This window comes from Carassius gibelio, chromosome B21 (assembly GCF_023724105.1).
Source record: "Carassius gibelio isolate Cgi1373 ecotype wild population from Czech Republic chromosome B21, carGib1.2-hapl.c, whole genome shotgun sequence".
NCBI lineage: Eukaryota > Metazoa > Chordata > Actinopteri > Cypriniformes > Cyprinidae > Carassius > Carassius gibelio.
Genome location: NC_068416.1, coordinates 20,030,913 through 20,054,431, shown reverse-complemented (window position 1 = coordinate 20,054,431; position 23,519 = coordinate 20,030,913). Strand labels below are relative to the sequence as shown.

The following is a 23,519-nucleotide window of genomic DNA, read 5'->3' as shown; positions in this document are numbered from 1 at the left end:
CCTAGACTTCTTGTAGACTTCTTGCATCCTCTCATCCTCTTCCCCTTAAATCTCTTTAATGTCACCCTTTCTTCTTGCATTTCTCCCTCACCCTCCATCCTTCTCCGCCCATCCCTCCATTCGACTCCATAAATCTCTCCTTTGGCAGATCTCTATCGTTATTGCGCTCCTAATAAATCTCTCCTCCTCTCTCTTTTCTTTTTTGCTCTCAGTCTGACTATCTTTCTTTCTCTGTGGTAGTAGGATCAGAGGCTTTAGCCGTGTGATCTGTATTGATCAGTGAGCAGTGGGGTTATACTGCTCTGGCTTACCGTTGCTCTGCACTGCCCTGCCCTGCCCTGCTCTCTTCCAGCCCATATCCATAGCCATGACAACAGGCTAAGGTTTGGCCGTTGATGCACTTCCTGTGGAATCTAAAAAAAAAACTTCTTTTTTTTCTTTAGATATCAAGGCCTACTCACACACTGTTTCAGCTCTTGGCTAAAATAGGGATAATGGTATGAAGCTTTGTTAAAGGTTTACCCAACTGAATCAATCTAATTTGTGAAAAGGATCATCACGTTCATAAAGAATTGAATCACTCTTTTTAGTTGCTTCTTTCAACTCACTCATACTACCCTTCACTTCACTACCCTGAATAAGGAGCTTTTTAGAGGAAACAGTTTATTCATTTAATGAATTGACATCCTATCTGCTAATCTTCAACATGTTTTACACTAAACAATACTTTTGGATTGTACTATTTTAAGAGGTTACATTGAAAAAATACTTCTGACTTTTCACGACTTCAGCTTGTGGCACTTCTCATTCATTCCTATGGTATCCGTAAATGGTGACTGAGTGTAGCACAACTCCGACCGAAATTCAATGACGTCAAGGCTGTAATGTGATTAGTTATTAAGGCACACATGATCCAAGTTGACCGTTACGCTTTCTCCAATTGTAAGTAATACAAACCCTTTCTTCCCCCATTAGTAAGACAATCCCTGACTGTAACAGGATCAATGAATCAGTAAATAAATGAATTCAACTTCTGAATCTAGAATTAATTGTTCCAATTTTAGACTGACTCAGTCTGATTCATTAACAGGTTGTTCAGGTTTTTTTTTTTTTTTTTTACCTGATTCAACTAGTTCACAAAAAAAAACCTGACCTAAAAGTGAGTGATACATAAAATTATTCATTCATTGAAGTTCAACTCACTTGAAGAGAAATGGGAGAGAGGGGGGTGGGATTGGAAAGGTCCACAAGCCAGGATTCTAACTCAGGACACCCATAGCGCAATGGCGCTATATGTTGGCACACTGCCTACAAAGGCTATTGTTGACGATGTTCGGTCTGATTTGTGAACCAAATCAACTGGTTCCTTAAAAAAACTGATTCAAAGGAATCAGTTGTTCACTGATCTGGTTGCCAACTTCAACCCACCGATAGCTGTTCTTGAGCTGACAACTCAATTAAGGGGAAGTTGTCAGAGAATAAGGGCATCATTTTCTGTTATACACAAAGCTGGCATGCAACTTTAACTTGTAATACAGCAGCCAACGGTTATGTAATGACAGAATTTTCATTTTTGGGTGAACAATTCCTACAGTCATTTGCTATCAATTGTAGCCATGATGATTATCACCCCTGGCAACACGAGCAACTGATTCCTCACAGGCGCTGCGGCTCACAGAGCCCTATCAAATACATTTTCATGAAGCGCCAGCATAAAAGCCAACACAGTCCTCATAATTATAAAACAAACCAGTACATTTTATCAAGCACATGTGCACAAATGTGTGATAATGCACTGGATGCACAAACTCACACTCTCATCACAACTGAATTATAAATCAGTGACCGCACAGTGAACCACCAACGCCTGAGGTGTGTCTGTAAGGTCACACACCTGAGCCCCCATTGACCTGCAGATGTTCGTTAGACATCACCCTAGGAAAACACTCTTTCAAATGGGCCTTTATACTATAGCATTTTCAAGTCAATGCAACCCCCCTTTTTTATGCTCTGCAGAAGAAAGATACAGGTCATACAGATTTGGGACGATATCAGGATTAGTTAATGATGACAGAATTTTTTGGAAACCTATCCCTGTGACATCTCTAAATTTAAAATGCAATTGCAGTACCAGATTTAAAAGCTCATGTTTATAATACAACAGTGTTGCATTAGTAGCAAACGAAGCTGTGAATATTGCTGGGAGGTGATTATACTGTCCTGCTCGTGCGTGATTCTGTTCATATGCCAGAGAATCGCAGTGGTGTCCAGTTCTGTTAGCCAGCTCTGCTGTGACTGTGTGTTTGGCCACAGGAAGGAAACAGAGCTGGCTAATTCTGAAACAGACCTGCAAGCTGGCCACTCTTCCTGACGGCGTTCATCAAACATGAGGTGGTAAAGCCGGAGCTTTCCTTTTACATCTCTATTAATGCCTGCAATTTTGTGTTCTGGAATCAGAGCCAAACACAAATGCCTAAAATTCTACAAACAAACAAACCCTGGTTGATATTTACAGTGCAGTAAATTACACTGTTTCATGGTCCAGCACTAGTGCAACTGATTCACATCCTAAAGTAGTTTTTCTCATTTCGGGGCAGATAGAATTTGATTATTTGTGTGAATATATAAGTCCGTAAGACACCGGCTGTCTTCATCAAGCTCGTCCTGTCCCGCAGTGCGGTTTTACAGTCTTTACCAGTCTTCACAAAGTGCACCATTTCAAAATTACTGACAGATTTACAAACCATCCATCCGAGAGTGAATCCATTCAGCCCAGCAAGACAAATAATCCAAGCAGGCACGCAGGCAGTCCAAGGACACCACAGCTTCTGCTCTCCGAGTCTGATTTATCGGCTTTGCCACCGGAGAGATGCAATCGGTGCATATCTGTGCTGGACTGAGGGAGCCCGGTCTTAATCAACGGAGCCTCAAAGATGTACAGAGATGATTAGGCAGTCCAACATCCTGCTGAGACTCAATGGTCAATACCGGGCACGGATAGAAGATCTCTGTAAGTGTGCTAAGAGGAAGCTGAGATAGCAAGCTGGGCGCATGCAACATCTCAGTTGAGTTGGATGTTTATTTTAGCACATGATCCGAGATCAGCCTTGAGGCTTTCAGCATGTGAGCTGATGTTACATAGATTTGTAAGCAGTAGGTTCTTTCTACTTTAAAATGGGGTGTGTGGCCTCCTGGTTAAATATCTAGGATGATAACTAAAAGGCTGTAGGTTTGAGTCCCACAAGGGCTAATCTATAAGCACTACTGTGCCTGCGGCAAGTCACTTAAACCCATGAAGCTCCAGGGAGATTGTCCTTATTATAAATGCACCATGAGACCTGTTTCATAAAAGATTTAGCATAATTACAACAGCAACCTCTATGGTTTTTCTCAGTTGCTTTGAATCAGAAATAAAATTCTCAAAACCACTTGTTCATCCTCCACATCATCTAGTCACTTGTGCACATCATAAAACAGTTTCTTATTCTTTTAAACAAGTTGCGATTGCTTTGGTACAGTACATTCATGCTATTGATTATGTACATGTCTGCGGTTTCCTACATTATCAGTTGCTATTGCCATGTTGCTCAAAATGCATTATATAGTTCTCTATGCAATAATCTTACTCCTCAAAACATTTAGTCATTAGTTCATCGTATAAGTCATTAAATGCAAAATGGTTTATCTAGTTGACATAAACTGTCAAGCATATACATTTCAATTAGACTTTTTGTAAATTTGCCATTAATTGTGGAAGTGAATCTTGACTTAATGAAGAGAATGTAGATCAACCATTGATAAACCAGTTCTCCGAAATTGCTCAAAGGTGCATCTCATAAACCTTCAATTGGAAAGCATATATAGATAGAGAACAACACAAGAGTTACAAATGTTGACATTGGAATTTCTAATTTTCTTTCCACCTTTGTGCCAATATTTCTATTATATTTCTCAATGATGTACTTTTTTTCAGACCTCTAGTAAAAGTGTAACTGTATCCTATCCAGTTTTTAAATCAATATCCCACATAGAGTAATGTGTAAATTTGTACATTTGAAATGGACATATGGCATAGACCTGTAAGAAGTGCAGCCTTCTGCATTTCAGTTCAGTAACTGTCATCCAAACTATTGCCATAGTTTACAGCAGGTAATACTAAGAGTGCACTCTTATACTGACAATATGACTAAGCATTTTGACTTTCTTGTTTGTGAACAATGACTTTTTTGAGGACTTTTCATAATTCTGATGCCACTGATGTGTTTATTGACATACTGTAAATACTTACTTTTGAGAGATATAAATATAAATACTAAATATTCTGAGTAAGTTACAGACTTTTGCAGGTAATCCATTGTGTGGTGATGTTTGTACGAATTGTTTAGATAAATGCACATACTTCTTTGCAAACCAAAGTGACTGAGGATAAGTGTAAGTGATTTATAAGATCCCACTTAGAGTATTTTATAAATTAAAGTCAAATGAGGTAGATTTTTGAGAATTACTATGAACTTGATCTTCATTCAATCTAATTTATCACCACATTTTCATCCAAATAATAATTTCTCAACACAGAACAGAGGCCAAATCTCCAAGTGTAGCAACAAAAAACTCCAAACATGACAACACACAATATGTGCCCTAATTACAGTAATAACAAACTTTGAGTTGTTTGCAAACACACTTCCACACATACAGATTAGATAAGATTCAGTTTGGATCCCTCCTGAAGCAACATCATTTACTCTACTTATAGACTACGCTGGTATTAATGAATAACTATCCACATAAACTACCATTTTAAAGTTTCAGTAAAACACAGTATAAACATTAATATTGTAAAATATTTAATTTAAAATATTTTTTTTCTAAATTAATGATTGAAATATAATTTGTTCCTGTGATGGCAAATCTTACAGTCTTCGGTATCACATTTCTGGGAGAAAAATATCCATACAATTACTATTTAAAAAAGATTAAAACAGCTGCTTAATAATTTCAGCATAATTTGATTAATAGAAAGTTCAAAAGAACAATCTATTTAAAAAAGGAAATATTGTCTGAAATTATAAATGCCCTTATTGTCATTATTGATCATTTCTGTGCTTACTTACTAAATTAAAGGGTTAGTTCACCGAAATATTAAAATGATGTAATTAATGAATCACCCTCATGTCGTTCCAAACCTGTAAGACCTCCATTCATCTTCAGAACACAGTTTAAGATATTTTAGATTTAGTCCGAGAGCTTTCTGTCCCTCCATTGAAACTGTATGTACGGTCTACTATCCATGTCCAGAAAGGTAATAAAAACATCATCAAAGTAGTCCATGTGACATCAGAGGGTCAGTTAGAATTTTTTGAAGCATCAAAAATACATTTTGGTCCAAAAATAACAACAATTATGACTTTATTCAGCATTGTCTCTTCGGTCTCTTCTGGGTCTGTTGTGAGTGCGACTGCTGTGACAGTTGACGTACGATGCTGCTGACGTGTTATCTTTGTTATTGGGTGCACCAGAAAACATGTCAGCAGTGTCGTGAACGCGCTCACAACATGAGGGTGAGTCATTAATGAAATAAGTTTCAATTTTCAGTGAATTAACCCTTTAAAGTATTAATGTCTTTCAATATAAATAAATAAGTAAAAGTACTCATCCCAAACCTTTAAAAGTATTAAAAGTATTTCTGACCTTTCTCAAATAATCAATAGCATTGACTGAAGCATCTCACGTCAAGTGTGAAATGTCCACATTGATACTCTTAACTACATCCTCACTAGCAGTCTTATTTTTAAACCTTTCAATACAGGTATCACTCAAAAGCTGTAAATTTTTCAACTGCGAACAGTTGTCCCTTTTATCAATAACAGACAAAGATGAAAGAAATCAATACAAAAGGTAAGAACAAGCCTGAAATGAGCTAGGCTGCTTTTCAAAGGTTTTGAATATAAGGCAGCAATTCACGCCTGGGTCAAGCACTGATACGATGGGGAGGGGTGGGGGGTATTGGGGGATAAAGTTTTATTTCAATAGGTTGCATCACTAGAACAGCCCTTTCAGCTGTCAGAATCTGCACCAGCAAACACTAAATGCAACAATCAGTCTCTTTCAAGCTCTTACAGATAGCACACTATGTTTGATGGAGAGTGAACTGAAAGATGAAAGCTGCGAGAAGTTGAGCCGAACGTCTGCTGCTGCAGAATTTGACATTCTGGACACCACTCTCCCATCAGGCACTGCTAGATGTTTGTGTTTGACAGACAGAAACAGATAGAAGTTGCATTAAAGGAATAGTTCACCCAAAAATGAAAATTTACTGTAAATTCACTCACCCTCAGGCCATCCAAGATGTAGTTTGTTTCTTGATCAGAACAGATTTGGAGAAATTTAGTATTGCATCTTTTGCTCACCAATAGTTCCTCTGAACAAACAAACTCATTTATATCTTAGCCTGAGGGTAAGTAAATTTCAACACATGTAAATTTTTTGGTGAAATATTACTTTAAAAAGCACTACAGTACATGCATATTTACCCGTTCCTAGTTCAATGTGCTCCAAAGAAGTGTGTTGGTTCTGATGGACCCACTCCCCATTGCATTTAAAGAAGATCTGGAGGGCAGGCCGCGCACGGCAATGTAGCTTGATGGGGTTGCTTTTGACAATGTATGCATCATCGGGCTCCTGCAGGAAGTGAGGCAGTGTTCCAGACATCGCTGAGAGACCATCACGTGACCCTGCAACAAAAATTCAGGAGTTATACTTCAGCTCTAGAAAAAAAATCACATTTTCATTCAACATGAAGCAAAAATGTCTAACTGGCTAAATCCGCTCGACTGACAGCTACCTATCTGCGAGTTCCTATAATCAGACACATCAGCTAGGGCTCCCTGACAGCAAGATTACTCACTTCTTTAACTGGCCTGTCAATCACTTTCAAAAGCGCTCTCAGGTTGGATGACGTTTTCAAACGAGCACCATATGAGCCAGTGACACAGAGAGATAAAGTGTAAACTGCCCTAAAGCAGCTGAAGGTGCCTGCAGATGATTTCAGAACCATGGACAGCAGCCAGTAGATACTCAATAGTACAAGCATTTTCAGGACCGTGGACAGCTCCTCTGGACTCTGTGGCTTCACATTAATAAAACAGGCATTATATGAATGTGTTTGCTCTGTTCCAAAAACCAGTAAGCTGCTAATGGAGGCAACATTTTAAAGCAAAGTATTTTACTTGCCAACACAAAGGCTGTTCCAAAAGTTGGGTAACTTATTTACACTTCCTCTGAAAATACCTTATTTTAGACTGTTCTAAGGCAACACCATGTGTGTCCATGCATCTCACATTCAATGTAATGATCTCAGTAGAAATATAAACTTACGATGGAGGCTAAAGTGATAAAAATATTAAAATAAATACTCTTAGCAAACCCTGGGATGACAAATTGTAGGTTAATTTAAAAAGGAACACATTTCTGATTTGTGTTGAAAGGAAGTAGTACCTAAAGCCTGTGGATAGTGCTGTAGCAGACACATAGTAAAATGGAGGAACCGTGCATTCAGTAATCAAAGTTGTGCTTTTGGGTATTTTTAAGCCACTGTATGGTAATTATACCCAAGTTAATCCACAAAAGGCATATTTACTTTGTGACAGGATCTGAGAGCATTTGCTATCACAGCAAGAGCTGGACTAGACTGATTTTGTGGAATCCAGAGTAAAGCTCACATTATATTTATTTGATATGCAAAAAGAGAAAGACTGTTAGTCTGTTATTCATATCAGGTCCATTAAATAATATTAAAGTAATTATTTTTTTTTAACTATGTACTATTTATTAGGACATTTGTTAATTCAAAATGGATTAAAATTATTTAAAAGGTTAGTTCACCCAAAAATGAAAATTGTCATTAATGACTCCAGAAAGGTAATAAATACATAATCAAAGTAGTCCATGTGACATCAGAGGGTCAGTTAGAGTTTGTTGAAGCATCGAAAATACATTTTGATACATTAGATTATTTTTCATGCTTCAACAAATTCCAACTGACCCTCTGATGTCACATGGACTACTTTGATGATGTTTTTATTACCTTTCTGGACATGGACAGTATACTGTACATTAATTTTCAATGGAGGGTCAGAAAGCTCTCGGGCTAAATCTAAAAAACTGTGTTCCGAAGATGAACAGAGGTCTTCTGGGTACGACATGAGGGTGAGTCATTAATGAAATAATTTTCATTTTTGGGTGAACTGGCCCTTTAAAATTAATTAAAAATGATGATTATTATTATTATTTTATTAATTAAAATCGACTAAATGGTTATTAAATGTATTTTTTGGTGTTAGTTCATGTTAATTAATGTAGTTACCTAATGTAAGCATTTGGAACCTTACTGTAAAATATATTTTTTATTCTTCACATAATTAAAGTTCATGCTAAAAATACTAAAACTAAATATCTATATAAAACAACCAAAACAAGTATCAAACGCAAAAATAAATGTGTCCTGAAGTGTTTCTCTTCTCTCTCTGACTCACAAAATTTTCTGTAACTCTCCATTGTATCTGTCGAATAAAGCATTAAAAGCTTCAAAATAAATTAAAAGTACTGTAAATCTATAGCTATTAAACATTTTAAAACTGTTCTGACATGCCCCATGAAACCGACCACATACGGGTGTGAAATTCTATTTCACACAGGCATATTTGGAGGAAGATTTAGGGTCTAAAAGTGTCTTGTGGATAAAAGAGCCACACAAGAGTGACAGGAGCTGAAATATCCACAGTGATTCAAAGCTCACAGTGATTTAAAGCACTCCTCTCCCTCGCTCTTCACGTTTCTCTCGTGCTCACTCTCCATTTCTCTTTCTGTCACTGCATGTGTGTACACACACACACACACACACACAAACACTCTAAGACTCTCCTCCTCTAATAAAACTGTCACAGATGTAATTGGATGGGATATTTTGGAAACGATTTCTCCTGACTGAAATCTTAAGCATAATAGAGATTTCTGTTGACTTGTAATCCTTCCCTGGGAAACTTAACATGTGTGTGCAGTGTGCACAGGTGTGTTATCCTCTGGAAAACATAACTGATTCATCCTGATTAGAATGAATAGAGAAATGCCTGCGTGTGCCGCTCACGCTGAGAAAATCACAGCCCTCACGCCGCCCCTCCTTCTCTCACTGTCTCTCTCACACCAGAGGACAATTTTATCACTGAGTGTTTCTTTCATTGCTCAGTAGACTTAAAGTCAACAGACACTTTCCTAAAATACATTCCTTGTCTTACTATGAACATTTCATCAGAACATATATAAAAATAATAATAATAATAATAATAATAATATAATAATAATAATAATAATAATAATAATAATAATAATAATAATAATAATATAATAATAATATTAATAATTATAATTGTACCTTGGTAATCTTTCAGCAAAATGTTTCACTACTAAAATGACTTTCCTTTTAGGGTAATAATGTTGACCAAAAGTTGAATGACTACGTAACCTATTCTAAAATCATGTCAAAAGTTAAAGCATTATTTAATGATTGTTAATGGTTAATCCAAAACAAATTATGGCAATAACAGCAATGACAGAGAAGTGACACCTGGGTATATGGCTCCACATCTAGGTCAGAAATTTGTTGTAGGCCATGTTTCAATGTAATTTTTCACTGAAAGTAAACTCGTATGCAGGTCTCTCCACTGTAGTATGTAATGCCCATTTTCACAATTCAGACAAGCTGGAATTAATTTAAGAATTTAAGTTTGGGATCAGTATTTTTTTTTTTTTTTCTGTCTTGTTCATTCAAGACCGAATGTTTTGTAGATCACATAATTAAGATGGGTTTTGGTGAAATATAAAAATATTTTACCATTAAAATATTAATATTTCTTTTGAAAGTATACAAAGTATAACATTTCTATAATCAGCAAGAAAATGTAAGTATGTATAAGTAGTAGAAAAATCTCTAATTTCTCTCAATTGAATTTCAATGCTGTCTAGCAGAAATAATTGAGAAATTAAAAGGATTCCTATGGCTCTCTCTCCATCTTCCACCTCCGTTCCTTTTCGTTCCAGAACACACATTATTTTCTTGATGAGAATTAATGGCACAGTGTCTTGCTTGTATCATCTAAAGCTTTGTGCTCATGAACACGATATGCTTGTTTTTAGAATGAACAAACACTCCTACACACAGAGCACCAGGTAGGAGTGTGAACATCCATATTCACAAACACGCTCAAACATATTGGACCATGCAGTTCCATACTGTAATGTGTGCTAATGCTATTTTTGCATGTCCATAAACAGATGTATTCACATTTACAAGCAAATACACAAATCGCAACTCGTTCAAACACAAGCACACTAAGAATCAGGCACATTTGGACTCTCACACCACATGCTTTTATCTAGGCACCATCATGTACTATACATATATATATGTTAAGAAGTATTTTACTTTTTGCCAAATTTAAAATACATGGACTAAAGGCCCCTGACCAAAAAAGTCAGGTTACAGTTGTCGAACATTTAAAGGTGCTGTAGGGAACTTTTGTAAAAAAATATTTTTTACATATTTGTTAAACCTGTCATTATGTCCTGACAGTAGAATATGAGACAGATAATCTGTGAAAAAATCAAGCTAATCTGGCTCCTCCCAGTGGTCCTATTGCCATTTGCAGAAACTCCATCGCTCCCGGTAAAAAATAACCAATCAGAGCTGCGGTCCGTAACTTTGTTTGTGTTCAAAATGTAGAAAAATGTATATAATAAGCGAGTACACCATGAATCCATTTTCCAAACCGTGTTTTTGGCTTGTCCTGAATCACTAGGGTGCACCTATAATAAGTGTTTATATTCTGACGGCGGAGTAACCCAGTACCTTTGTGATTTTTCATAGACATAAACAGAGAGAAGTAGTTCCGGCTACGATGTTCTTCCGCAAGACGCAAGTAGTTCTGTTTATTAACCGCTAAAGCGTCAAAAGCAGCTTTAAGGGTCATATATAATATCATAAATTTTTTGTTTTGTTTTTCCACACATAAATATAGATTATAAATTATAAAAAGTAAATACATTTAATTAAAAAAATATATACATATATTTTTAAATAATAATAATAATTTGTAATAATAATAATCATCATCATCATCATCATCATCATAACTGAGATATTCTTGATTGTTTTCTTTAGTAGAAAGTTTGCTTTGAATTGCTGAAATGAATGAAATCATTGAAATTCTTACTATTATTCTTAAATTTTATAAAACAACTGGACAACTGGTGAATCATTTTTATTTACAATTGAATCAAATATTAAATTGCATTTGACACTTTTAGAATGCTCATTTTTGGTATGGTTCTCTGGAGAATAAAAAAGTTACTAAGTTCTTTATGCAATAAATATGATGCAAGTCAAAATGGCTTGCCTGTGGGCATCAGTCTGTATGAAATGTTTTGGTTTTAACCTTTTATTTTTAAGCATGTGCTGTCATGCATTTCAAGGAAACCTGGCAGTTGGATTTTTTGTGTGTGTTTGTTTCTCTCTGTGGTGGTGTTTTTGTTGCGTAGTGTTAATTGTTGATAGAACTGAATAGAACGAAAGTGACCATGACATCCTAATGCAATCACCGCTCAGACACAATAACACAGTCCTGACTGGCTCTCTGAGGGGCTTTTGAGCTGTGTGTATATGTGTGTGTGTGCATGTGTTTGAGCAGAGTGTAAGAGATGATGATTTCAGTGATTGAGCGCATGTGAGTTTTCCAAACCTCTCCCTGTGAAGCGTTCTGACAGCTATTTAATGTGTCTCATTTGCATGAGTTGATAAAGCAACAATCTGCTCTCTTAATCCACAGTGTGACACACCAGAAACGGCAAAATGGCCGACTGCATCCTCTGAATCCCCCCTCCGCTGCCAGGGCCGAGTCGGTTGCCACAGAGATGATATACGAGCAGCGGGCCACCCCGGCAATAACGGCGGACGGTAGATACATCTCACGCTACAGGAGCGAAACAAGATGTCACTGCCACCGGCTCTGAGCAATGAGTTTATCCCACACACACCTGTCTGTCACACTGAGAGGTCTACGTCACAAAACACACACACAAAATACAACCATGCTAAGCATTCTGACTGGAAGTGAAAAAGGAATCACGCTCTGATGGTTAGATTGAATCTAGTGTTTATTAGCTCTTTTTAAAGGCATAGTTCACACAAAATTGAAAATCCGGACATTAATTACTAACCCTCATGTCAGTCCAAACCCATAAGACCTTTGTTCATCTTGGGAACACAAATTAAGTTTTTTTTTTTTTTTTTTTCACTTTTGGACCAGCTACTGTCGAAATACAAGCTTTGCACAATCGTCTGTTCTGCAGATCCTGTGGAAAATGGTGCAAAGCATGCATTTCAGAAAGAAATAGAGAGAGAAGTGCACCTTGGGGAGTTTTGACAGACTGCTGGTACAGAGATCACGATAATGGCAGTCCTCAGCAGGGTGACGAACCTGCGTAACATACAGTTCACCCACACAGTACACACACACACTTTTCAAACGTCAAAATACAAATGCTATTTTATAATCATAGCAACAACAAATTAATAATATGCCATTTTATGGAATAAATGCTCATCACAAAGAAGGAGTTACAGGTATGGAACGACACGGGTGAGTAAATAACAGAATTTTCATTTTTTTTAATGAAAATTTTCAGCTCTGCACTGTAGCATTCTGGGATTCCTGTAATTCTCTCACACTGCCTAATACAAGCTTAAAGGATCTAACATGTGATTGGATAACAAACACAAACACACACACACACACACACACACAGAAAGAGAAGCAAGGGAAGATGGAGGTTTGGGTAATAGAGTGTGGAAACAAAACAATAGATTGGTGTAAAATTGCAAAAAAAGAAAACAAACAAACAAAAAAAAAGTATATTGTGATTGGGCTCCCGAATACTGCCGATGGGAAAATAAAGACGTCCCATAATACTTCACTAAAACAGCAGCCTGTCAGGGCCCAATAATCAAATGTTCTCTAAATATCAAAACAGCAAACACATACGAGATAGAAAATTCAAATGTAAGAGACTGTTCTAAATAACCAGTGAGATACCTACTGTACATACAGCAGGCAGCAATTTGAGGTGAACTACCAACATGAATGCTCTAAAAAAGACTCTAAAACATGATCACTTCTTTTATCAAATTTTAAGGCAAAAAGCATTGCATGTATCCTTAGGGGCAAAAGAAACAAAATCCCGACCATCTACTGTAATAAATACATTTATAAATTAATTTTACCCCAAACTTCTGTGTGGCATGTACAGCCCACCATCATTCAAAAGACTGGGGTCAGTGATACTTTTAATGATCACCAAGCTCACCAGTTTCACAAGACCCTTCAGAAAACCATTCTGAAAACAGTTGCGCTGCTTAATATTTAGGTCTGATACTTCTTCTCAATTATATGATGAATAGAAAGTTCACAAGAATAGCATTTATTTAAAAAAGAAATATTTCACAACATTAATAAGAAGTGACAGCTATTTGCAAAAAGATGAGATATTTGCAATTTATTGCATCCTCAAAAAGAGATCAAAAAAGATCTTACAGATCTCAAACTTTTAGTGTATATTTTTTTGCCTATTAGAATATCACAGAATTTCCCTTGATGTGTCTGTATTAAAGTCAATGAGTTGAGTCTCTTGAATGGCACACATAGCTGTGCATTTGCAGAGTGTTCCAAATGAGTCACTTACAGTTTGAAGTTCCATTTCATTTAATATGCTGCTAGACAGTTCACTAGGTTTAGAAACAGAGAGAGAGGGAGCGATAATGCAGTCTCTAAAGCCGATCATAAATATCATGTCTAAGAATAAAACAGCTGCTAGTACATAAATTCATAAAGCAGAACTGTAATTACAGTGCTGCTCAAATTTCAAATGCAGGGCCACAGTCGTTAGCTAATTAGTACAAACAAAACATCCTTAAGTAACACTGACATTTCAGAAAAGGTTAGGAAGTGTCGCTTTTGTGTGTGTACTTCCATCGGTCTGAATATAATAAGAGAGAGATTTGGAAGGACTGACTCGGATGGTAGAATTAACATAAATGTTATGTTGAATTTCGGGTCTCCTCTGATGTTGTCCCCTGTGATGCAGCTTAAATACTCTCACAAACTCTTAATGGACAGTCAAGGAAGAATGATTATTAATATGACGTAATTTAATTACAAAATGTGTTTGATGGTAAATGGTGGAGCGAAACCACGAAAACTTCTAAGCGCATTAAAGTTTGCTAGGATGATGGTTCAAGGAGCTTGAGAAGTACACAGAAGATACCTCCTATCTTTCTCAGAGCACTTCAGATGGTATGAAATTCCTTTGAAAGGATTCTTGGATGTGTGGAAGAGATTTAGCGAACAGCGAGGGTCCTTCCGGAGTGCTCGAGAGCGAAGACTTTCTCTGTTTTTTTTTTTTTTCATTCATTTCCAAAGAGCTTCACACTAAGTGATATTACTGAGAGTTGCTTCTTTTTCTAATCGCAGTCCCACGGGATCAAAGTTCCCGGGAAGCCCCAGAGCTCTGTTCATATCTCTCTTTTTTTTTCCTTTGAAATATAGAGCGAATCATAGCATTAGTTGTAATACTTGTTCTAGGCATGCAAAACGCATCAGAAAAGAACAGCAGCCATCACCATGAAATATGTAAAACAAGTATATGATAAAGTACTGATGTAGGCAAGTACTCACACTAGGGATTACTCATAATAGACTTCAGTTACACAAAATGCTATATTTGATTTTAATGCGCATGAAAATGGAGAATTGAAGAACAATCCTTTCAATATTTCAAACTGTTGTGCACCTTGGTAACGATTGTAAAAAAAAAAATCAATATTCTGTTGGCTGTTTCTGTGTAAATTTGATCATAAAAGTATTCTAATGTAAACCAATGCATTCAGTTCAATACAAAATATACACAAAAATAGTCTATGAATTATTCATGCAAGAAAGATTTTTGCACTTTCCCTTACTCATGCTTGAATTAAACATACCATCATTCGTCAATAGGAAGTACTAAACATGTAAAAATACAATAGGGTGAAGAGGAAAATGTTTTAGAGCAAACAAAGATCCAAATTGCCAAAATTGCACATGGTAACTTTTAAAGTGGTCAGTTCACTTGTTTGTTCTGTAATCTTCTAAACTACAGTAAAAGCCTAAAAAGCCTTGGAAATCTAAAACCAAGCATTTAAGCCAGACAAAAGCCAGAGCGCTGGGGAAAGTTTCATCACTTCACTTAAAGCTGCAGCATACAATTTTATTCAATGTCAAAATACTTTCTCCAATGTATTACATCACAAAAATGAATTTGACAGAAAGTTTATCCATAGTGACATACAGTACAATGCATACAAGGTTTAAATACATTTTCTCAGTATGCATTCTTCCTGGGAATCAAATCCATTACATGGGTAACACTCTAGCAACATTGATTGAAACAATGCAGTTTGGGGTCAGGAAGATTTGTATTTTATTTTAATTTTTTTAAGAAATCAATACTTTCATTCAGCAAGTATGCATCGAATTGATCAAAAGTGACAAAGACTTCAACATTGTAAAGCTTTCTGTTTCAAACAACTGCTGTTCTTTTGAACTTTCAATAAACCAAAGATACTTTACAGAATACAAAGTGAGGACAACTGCCCACTGCATCATATGAGACAGACCTTCTCTAATTTTTTGTTCAAATATCGATGTTCTACACAGTATATATTGTGAACATACACAAGTTTACTATAGATACAAATACACACCAGCAGCTTTTCAGCCAATCCATCTTTAAGGACCAACAAAGCAAGTAGAACATAAATGAAGTGTGACTGAAAATAAAGGTGGATGTGATCAAAGGAAAGATTAGAAGATATGGAAAGAAGAGATGAGCAGAGCAATGACAAGACTAAGTTAAATGACATGAGGAGACTGGAGAACCCAAGAGAAGAAAAGCAAAGCCAAGAAATTAGATAAAGTGAGAGATGTCACCAAAAAGTGAAATAAAAAATGATTGACAAAGATATTAAAGGGGGGGGGGTGATCGTTTATAAAATAACTCGTTTTCACTCAATATTCTGTTAATCTTGATTACCTATAGAGTAGTACTGCATCCTTCATAACTCCAAAAAGTCTTTAGTTTTATTATATTCATAAGAGAAAGATTGTCCGTACCGATTTTTCCCGGGTGGACCGGCGTGACGTGTGGGCGGAGCTAAAGAATCACGAGCGCCGGTAGGCTTTTGCGTTGAGAGCGTTTGGAAGCAGTGACATTACCGTGAGGACAAAACCAACCAAAACAAACCATGGCTAACAGTCAGATTCAGCGTATATTTATGATCCAGAATCAGATCCAGAGGCTGAAATTTAACAAGAGCAGCATCAGCAACAACGTCTCTATGTGGTATGTACTGAAATTGTATATATTTGCTTAGCAGTTTTGGAAAATGACTAAGTTCCACTTTGTCGTCTTTTTTTGTTTTTTAAGCTGTACATGTGGAAAGTGCAGTTTGATGACAACATCGCATGTTGTTTACTTGATGTGCTTACGCGCCGATAGCTAAGTTAACAACACAGAGATATTTGAAGCAGTTTTACTCACCGCATGCAGTTCCAACACACGATCGTGACCCTTTTTCGTTGGGACTGCATTATCCTTAAGAAATAAACAATGTGCAAATCTGGCATCAAACTGGGCCTTGTTTGTAAAACAAGCATCTTCGAAATGCAGGGGAACAAACACAAACACTTGCACAACTCCGTTGATGCTCTGTAAAAATAAACTCCATACACTGGTCCCTTAATGCTGTTTTTCTTTTGGTAATCTGTGCACACTCCTTTTGTGACATTTCCTGACGCTCTCGCTCTGATCATTGAATGTCTGTGCTCTCAGTGCTCTGCTATACGGGAGCGTGCGCTCTTCCGGCAGAAGTGTCCTTAGGACCCATATAAGGAAATTCCACTCCATCTAACGTCACAGAGCCATACTCGAAAAAAAACTTTCCGAAACTTGTGACAAACCGGAAGTTCAAACTTACAACTTATTTTTTGAAACTTTGTCCATGTTTAGCATGGGAATCCAACTCTTTAACAGTGTAAAAAACTCAGTGTATGCATGAAATAGCATTTCACCCCCCCTTTAAAGACATGAAGTATACAGAAGAGAAGAGAAGAGAAGAGAAGAGAAGAGAAGAGAAGAGAAGAGAAGAGAAGAGAAGAGAAGAGAAGAGAAGAGAAGAGAAGAGAAGAGAAGAGAAAAGGAAAAGCCAGAGAGAAGTCTGCTTCCCACACTCCGTCTCCAAACCTACATCTTTAGAAGCATTTCCATGCAGAGCTGCTTTTAAGGAGTATATAGAATTCAGACAACATCAGGATGAGCGTTCAGATGAAATCAATCGCTTGGAAAGAGATTTCAAGAAAGCACCTTTACCATAAACCCACCCAAAATAACATCTTGCGTCTCCTTACCATCAGAAAAAATTCATGAGCTTCATGAGTTATAAATAGATGGCAGATTCCTCATTTCGAAAAAGCTTTATGAACTCCTCCTTCCCAGACGAAGCAACAAGAAACCAAACTGCACAATAACCTCAACCGTTCACCTGTCTCAGGATGTTCTTTGCATGGTCCATGTCTACCGAAAAAGGAGCGACCCTTCATTCGTTCGTTTTCCTTACACAAAACTCACCCTGACACGCTAGTTTTATGGAGTCTGGCGGGGAGTCTCATTCTGTCACTCAGCGTAATTAGCCTCTCCGCTCTCATTCAGATGCTGATCAGAGCCTCCGAACATGGAGACAGGTGAAGGAAAATCAGCGGGAGCGAAGGAGGAGGGTGATGAGAAGAAGCAAAAGAGGGTGAGAGAAGAAGAAAGATTATAAAGAGAGAGAGATTGATCTGAAGCCCCACCGTGAGCCACAGCAGGGGGCATTACGGCTCGAGAGTAGAGTGTGAGTGTACAGGCCTCTTAATGTAAACCATCTGTTCAAATACATGATATCAAAGAATCACGGGAGAATCATGACCAAAAGTCCCCTAAGGATCCCGGAGAACTGTTTTTGCTAAATGAAGGTCGGATTCCAGATTCTTTTGCTCTTAAGGGAAGTCCCTTTGAGTGCGTCCTGTGGCAAACATCTGTCTGAATCACGAAGATGCTGCATTCACTTCGTGTCTGTCTTCTGGATGTCTTAGATCCTTAGCCAAATCCCTATCTCCCTGTCTCACTCGTTCTCTCAGAAAAGAAAGAATAGCATCAAGGGAAAACATATTTCAGGTGCTTAGTTAAAGAAGAACTGTGGGATTTCTGTATTATGTCAAATTTTGGACAAGAAACACTCATTTAGACGAGTAATGCCATGTGACTGAAATGCAAAGCATTCAATTCCAGTTTGCTTTGTTCACTGTGTAGTTCATGACAAAAGCACTTAAATAATACAACAAAACAATTATTGTTAAAAAAATATATTTCTATATTAAGATATATTAAGAAATAAAAACGCAACTGGGAATTCAACTTTCTTGACTCCAGAACGAAGCAAAATACTCATCACAAGTTAATTTTGAAAACATATATTATCAAGATTAGAAAATCCATACTGTTAAACATTTTTAAATAACATAAATTAGTGTGGCAACTTTAATGTACGTCTAACGTTAAAATAAAAATTGAAACAAAGTGCAAAATAAATAAATTTAAAACTACAATAGCCCTGAATGTCACAAACCTTTTCATCTTACAAGCATAAAACTGTTTCAGCCTTGTAAATAAGCATAACTGATAATGGTCCGTCCGTGAAGCAGTTATTCAGATATAAGTTGTAATGCTTGGCCAAACATAGAAGAAATCAGCATTTTTATGAAAGGGAATGTTGATGCATACTTAAATCTCAGATGATCAATGTGTAATTCAAGAATCCACTCTGCATATTCTCAATATATAATCTGCAGGGTTTTTTTTTTTTTTTTGCCATAAAAGATCAATAATGACTGTTATTTTGAACACAATGTGCAAGCCAACTCCATTCACTTTTCCCTTTCAATCTCTCAATTCATTCATTACAAAAACTCTTATCATCCATCAGGCAGAAAGGCTTGTAATTACAGCCTTTAAGTAAGTGGGAATCAGTTCTCTCTCTCTTTTTCTCCATCTCTCTCGCTCGGCTTACTCTGCTTGAACCAAACGGAGCCAATGTAAAGTGTATCTCCTCTCCTAGTCTCTCGATTGCATAGCATTATTAAATGAACCTCAGAATATATTACAATCTCTCTTTCCAGTGCTCAGACAGCTTTAGGAGCAGAACAGATAAAATATACCTTAAATGTTGTCATTTTGTCATTTCATTAAAAATCTGGAAGCAGAGAGGAACTGAGTTCCATAAAAAAAAGTTAATATCTCTCAAAAAGAACGAAAGCGGATCGTTCTGGTGAATTTATTAATGTCATTATTCTCCTGTCAGTGCGCATATGTGGCATATGGAAAAATGTCACTCATAAAACTTGCACCTCTTACCTTTTTTTGCCCAGAATCCATCACAGCCTGAGATAATCATTACAGCAAGGTGAGACAGAGCTTTTAACGACTCTTACAAAACAGAGAAATCACTAGCTGACCCCACTGTCCTCTATAATGGAAGTTCGCTGTCTTCTGAGTACAGTTAAGGAAGTTACACCATGACATGTGCAAACTGTTAAAACTATAAATGACTGACACACAATCTACGCGATGCCGGTACCGAGGTACAGGAACATCAATCAAACAATTTACCCTGCCATGATTACAACCAGGGAAAGAGCATCACAAACGTCACTTTAGTCAGGAATTAATATCAAATGTCTTTTTATTTTACATTAGCTATAAATGTCCCATAAAAATATCACCTGGATATGTAATTCTGGAAGAGTAAAGATAGTAAATGCAAAACTGATTTTATTACTTGTCAATATCTGTCTAAAAGGAATATTTTGGTCACATTTTATTTTAAGGTCCGATTCTCGCTATTAAACCATTAACTATGACTTTTGCTTCAATAAACTGCTAATTTGCTGCTTATTAATAGTTATTAAGGTAGTTGTTAAGATTAGGCATTTGGTATGATTAGGGATGTAGAATACGATTATGCAGAATATGTGTTTTATAAGTATTAATAAACAGCCAATAAGTTAATAACATGCATGGCTAAGAACCTAGTTAACATTGAGAATTGGTCTCTATAGTGTGTGTTACCATTTTTTTTAGCTATTTACATTGCATATTTTATTTAGAACACATTCTAAAAAATAATATATCAAACATTATATTTTACATGTACATGTAAAAAAAACATAGGATTTCTATATCACCATTTCATAAACACAATACCACAATATCGTTTTGTGATGCTACCTGCTATCTTTCTGCACAGTCTAAAATGGTCTGTTTACATAAAAATTATCTTGTCTATTAGAATTAAAAGGTCACAGTAGTTAAACTACTATAATGTGTAATTGTGTTTATGCAGAGTGATATTTTCTTCTTTCTGTGACGCCAGCTCTGGTCACCGCTGCTGAAGTTTAAATGTCAGATTCTGAGGCATGGATTAGAGGGGTTTAAAACCACAGCTCTGTTTAATGACTTCCTGTGAGAGAGTTATTTTTTCACTTGACATTTTTTTCCAGACATTCATCATAAATATCTACAGTATGTGAACGACAACCAGAGATGGGCATGCTAATCTGGTAGAAGCTACTACTTCTACTCTGCTTTTTTTCTTTCCACATCAGAGATTTTACATTTAACATCATCTAAAAGGTTTTGTACACACATGCTGTAGCCATTAGCATGACTAGCTTCCACTAGCATTACTGCATTTCACAAAATCAAACACACACACAAAAAAGATGAAAATTCATGAATAAAAACACTTCAGTAAGGGACAGAGTGAAGCTAAGGGAGCATCTCTTGACAACTGAGCAGAAAACCTTTCTGCTGAAAGTAATTTCAGGGAGGAAACAGCCTGTATTAAATACATGAATGAGTGATAGGCTGCAGTATTTTCAGCAGAGCAGAATTCATATTCACTGAACTTCTGAACCCTGAAACACAGAGGGATACACTCACACACACGATGAATAAGCGCCAGGTACCAATAAACCATCACTCATTGTCACAAAAGCACAACTTCACTATCACCAAATGTATAAAATGTGTGCTTGAGTCTTTGCACCCCCCCACCCCCACCCCATTCTGAAATAGCAAAAAAAAAAAAAAAGCTAACAAGCTAAGTGTAGTCTGTTTACTTTAGGTGGAAAAACTTCACTATACTGTAAACCCGAACATTCAAATTAATTAAATACATTAAGTAGTGTATACTCAAAGTTTTAGGAAAGGTTCTACATTTTTGAGTAATTTTAACTAATTGTTTTTTATTAAATGGAACTTTTTTGTGAATAAGCATAACTTAAAAACAAAAATTTAATACAACTTAATAGGATTAAGTAATTACATGATAAGAATGATGAAGTCATGTTATTTCTATTGTTTCAAATAGAGATCACGTAAAAACAAACAATTTATTTAGCATATTTATATGTATATAGGCTTGACTGCCATCTTCTTCGACTTTAATGATTCAAACAAGCTTTGTGAATTTTGCAATTACTCCAATTTGTGTTTGCCATTTGTCTGATTGCATTAAATATGTGAACAGGTTATTCGTGGACATATGTCCTGACTGGACTGTTTAAAATCAGCTTTGTTCAGTAAGCTCTTCAGTATATACAATTCTGTTTTTATCTAAATACACTGTAAAACCGAACATTGAAATTAATTAAATGAAATGAGTTACTGTCACTCAAATAATAAGTACATTGGACTTAATTGAAATAAGTTTTGTAAACTCAAAATGTTGCTGTAGTAAGGTGAACTAAACTTTTTAGTTCCCAGCATGCTTTGCATCAGGCAACAAGGATATTATTTTGTGTATTTTTACATAAGATCAACACAGAGAGAGACATAAGTTGGTACTTAAAAGTTGTATTATGTTAAGGATTTACACAGTTTTCTGTTATGTTGGTTTTGAAGTGTTACCACTGTGGTGAAGAGTAGAGCCTGTGGTTAGGTTGAGGATGGACAAATAAACTTAAAGACTACATACTGCATGTTGTTTGACTATTTACATGCAAGTATTGTGAGAGTTTTTGGCAACTACATTACATGCCAGTGTACTAACTGTACACAGTGTACTAGTTTGACTAACGTGTACTTAAAACAATGACATCACAAACCAATAAAAACGTATTCGGGTTTACAGTGTACCCATGATTCCGCAAAGGAATCTCCACCAGTCAGATATCAGTATTACAATATATTGTTTCTATAGACATAATTAACATTTAAATCAATAATTTTATATTTATACATTGTTTTTTATTTAATTGCAATGCTTTATGCTTGCTTGATTCTTAAATACTTTTTCTGCTTCAAATCAAAGTTTGTAATGTTGTGATTTGTAGCTGGGTTCATGGCTATCAACTCTTTAATAAAGACCTTTGAAAAAAATATATTTTGGGAACCAAAGCTACTAAAAAGTTGATGGTCAATGTTGCATAGTGTTGCATGTTTGGAATCATGGTTCCTAGTTGGATTCTGTTGCAAAACAACAACAACAAAAAAAAGAAGCTAACAAGCATGACTCTTCAACTCCTTCACCATGAACACCAGTTTGCCGGTCAACATCATAGCTATACACATTCATCAGCTAGATCAGCACTAAACCAGGCTGGAAAAGCATGTTGGTCTATTGTTCATGCAAATTTCGGGGAAATTCTGACTATTTTTCTATTTTTTTTAGCTGTTTTGCCATCTGTGCTGCACTGTAGATCAATTACGCTCCATTAGTCAATCACAGCGCTCCCTATTGACCTCTTCTTCAAGGTCTTCTGACTATTATTTCTAGCTGATTTCCACTGAAATGACAGTCGTTTAGAGGGTTTCAGGCTTGGTTTCACCCATTTTACCCATGTAATGGAGCCACTAGTATCATCTCAAGTGTTTGTACTAGTACAAACATATATGAAAGTGAAAGCGTAGAAATACATACAAATGCACACACCCAGCCTGTTCTTCCCTGACAACATCCCTCCATTGTTTGCCCAGTTACATGTGCTGTCTCTCTCCCAGAGGTATAACCCTCATCTCTCTTCATTAGCCTGTAATGCTCACTAATCAGAGGTTATAACCTGTCTCACCTTTCGTTTCCACTCAACATCAGGTCCAATAAAGCGCACATTAACATGGTTCACCCTCCTCTGAATTCATCACTCTCTGCAAACGTCTGTATTTCTTTCAAATACGAGGCTGGAAATAACATGAATGCACTTTCTGAGGTTTATTAAGAGTTATAAATGCAGAAAGCAAAAGCATCCACAAATAATCCTTTCTTTTCCCCTATACTAAGT

At 36.4% G+C, this 23,519-nt stretch overlaps 1 protein-coding gene across 1 annotated transcript in view; it reads right to left on the bottom strand.

Moving 5' to 3' along the window:
* Positions 1-23,519, bottom strand: part of unc5da (unc-5 netrin receptor Da) — a 171,703-nt gene that overhangs the window by 53,394 nt on the left and 94,790 nt on the right. The window contains exon 2 of the mRNA XM_052588949.1: positions 6,534-6,734. Within this exon, the coding sequence (XP_052444909.1) occupies positions 6,534-6,734 (201 nt within the window). The remainder of the gene's footprint in view (positions 1-6,533; positions 6,735-23,519) is intronic.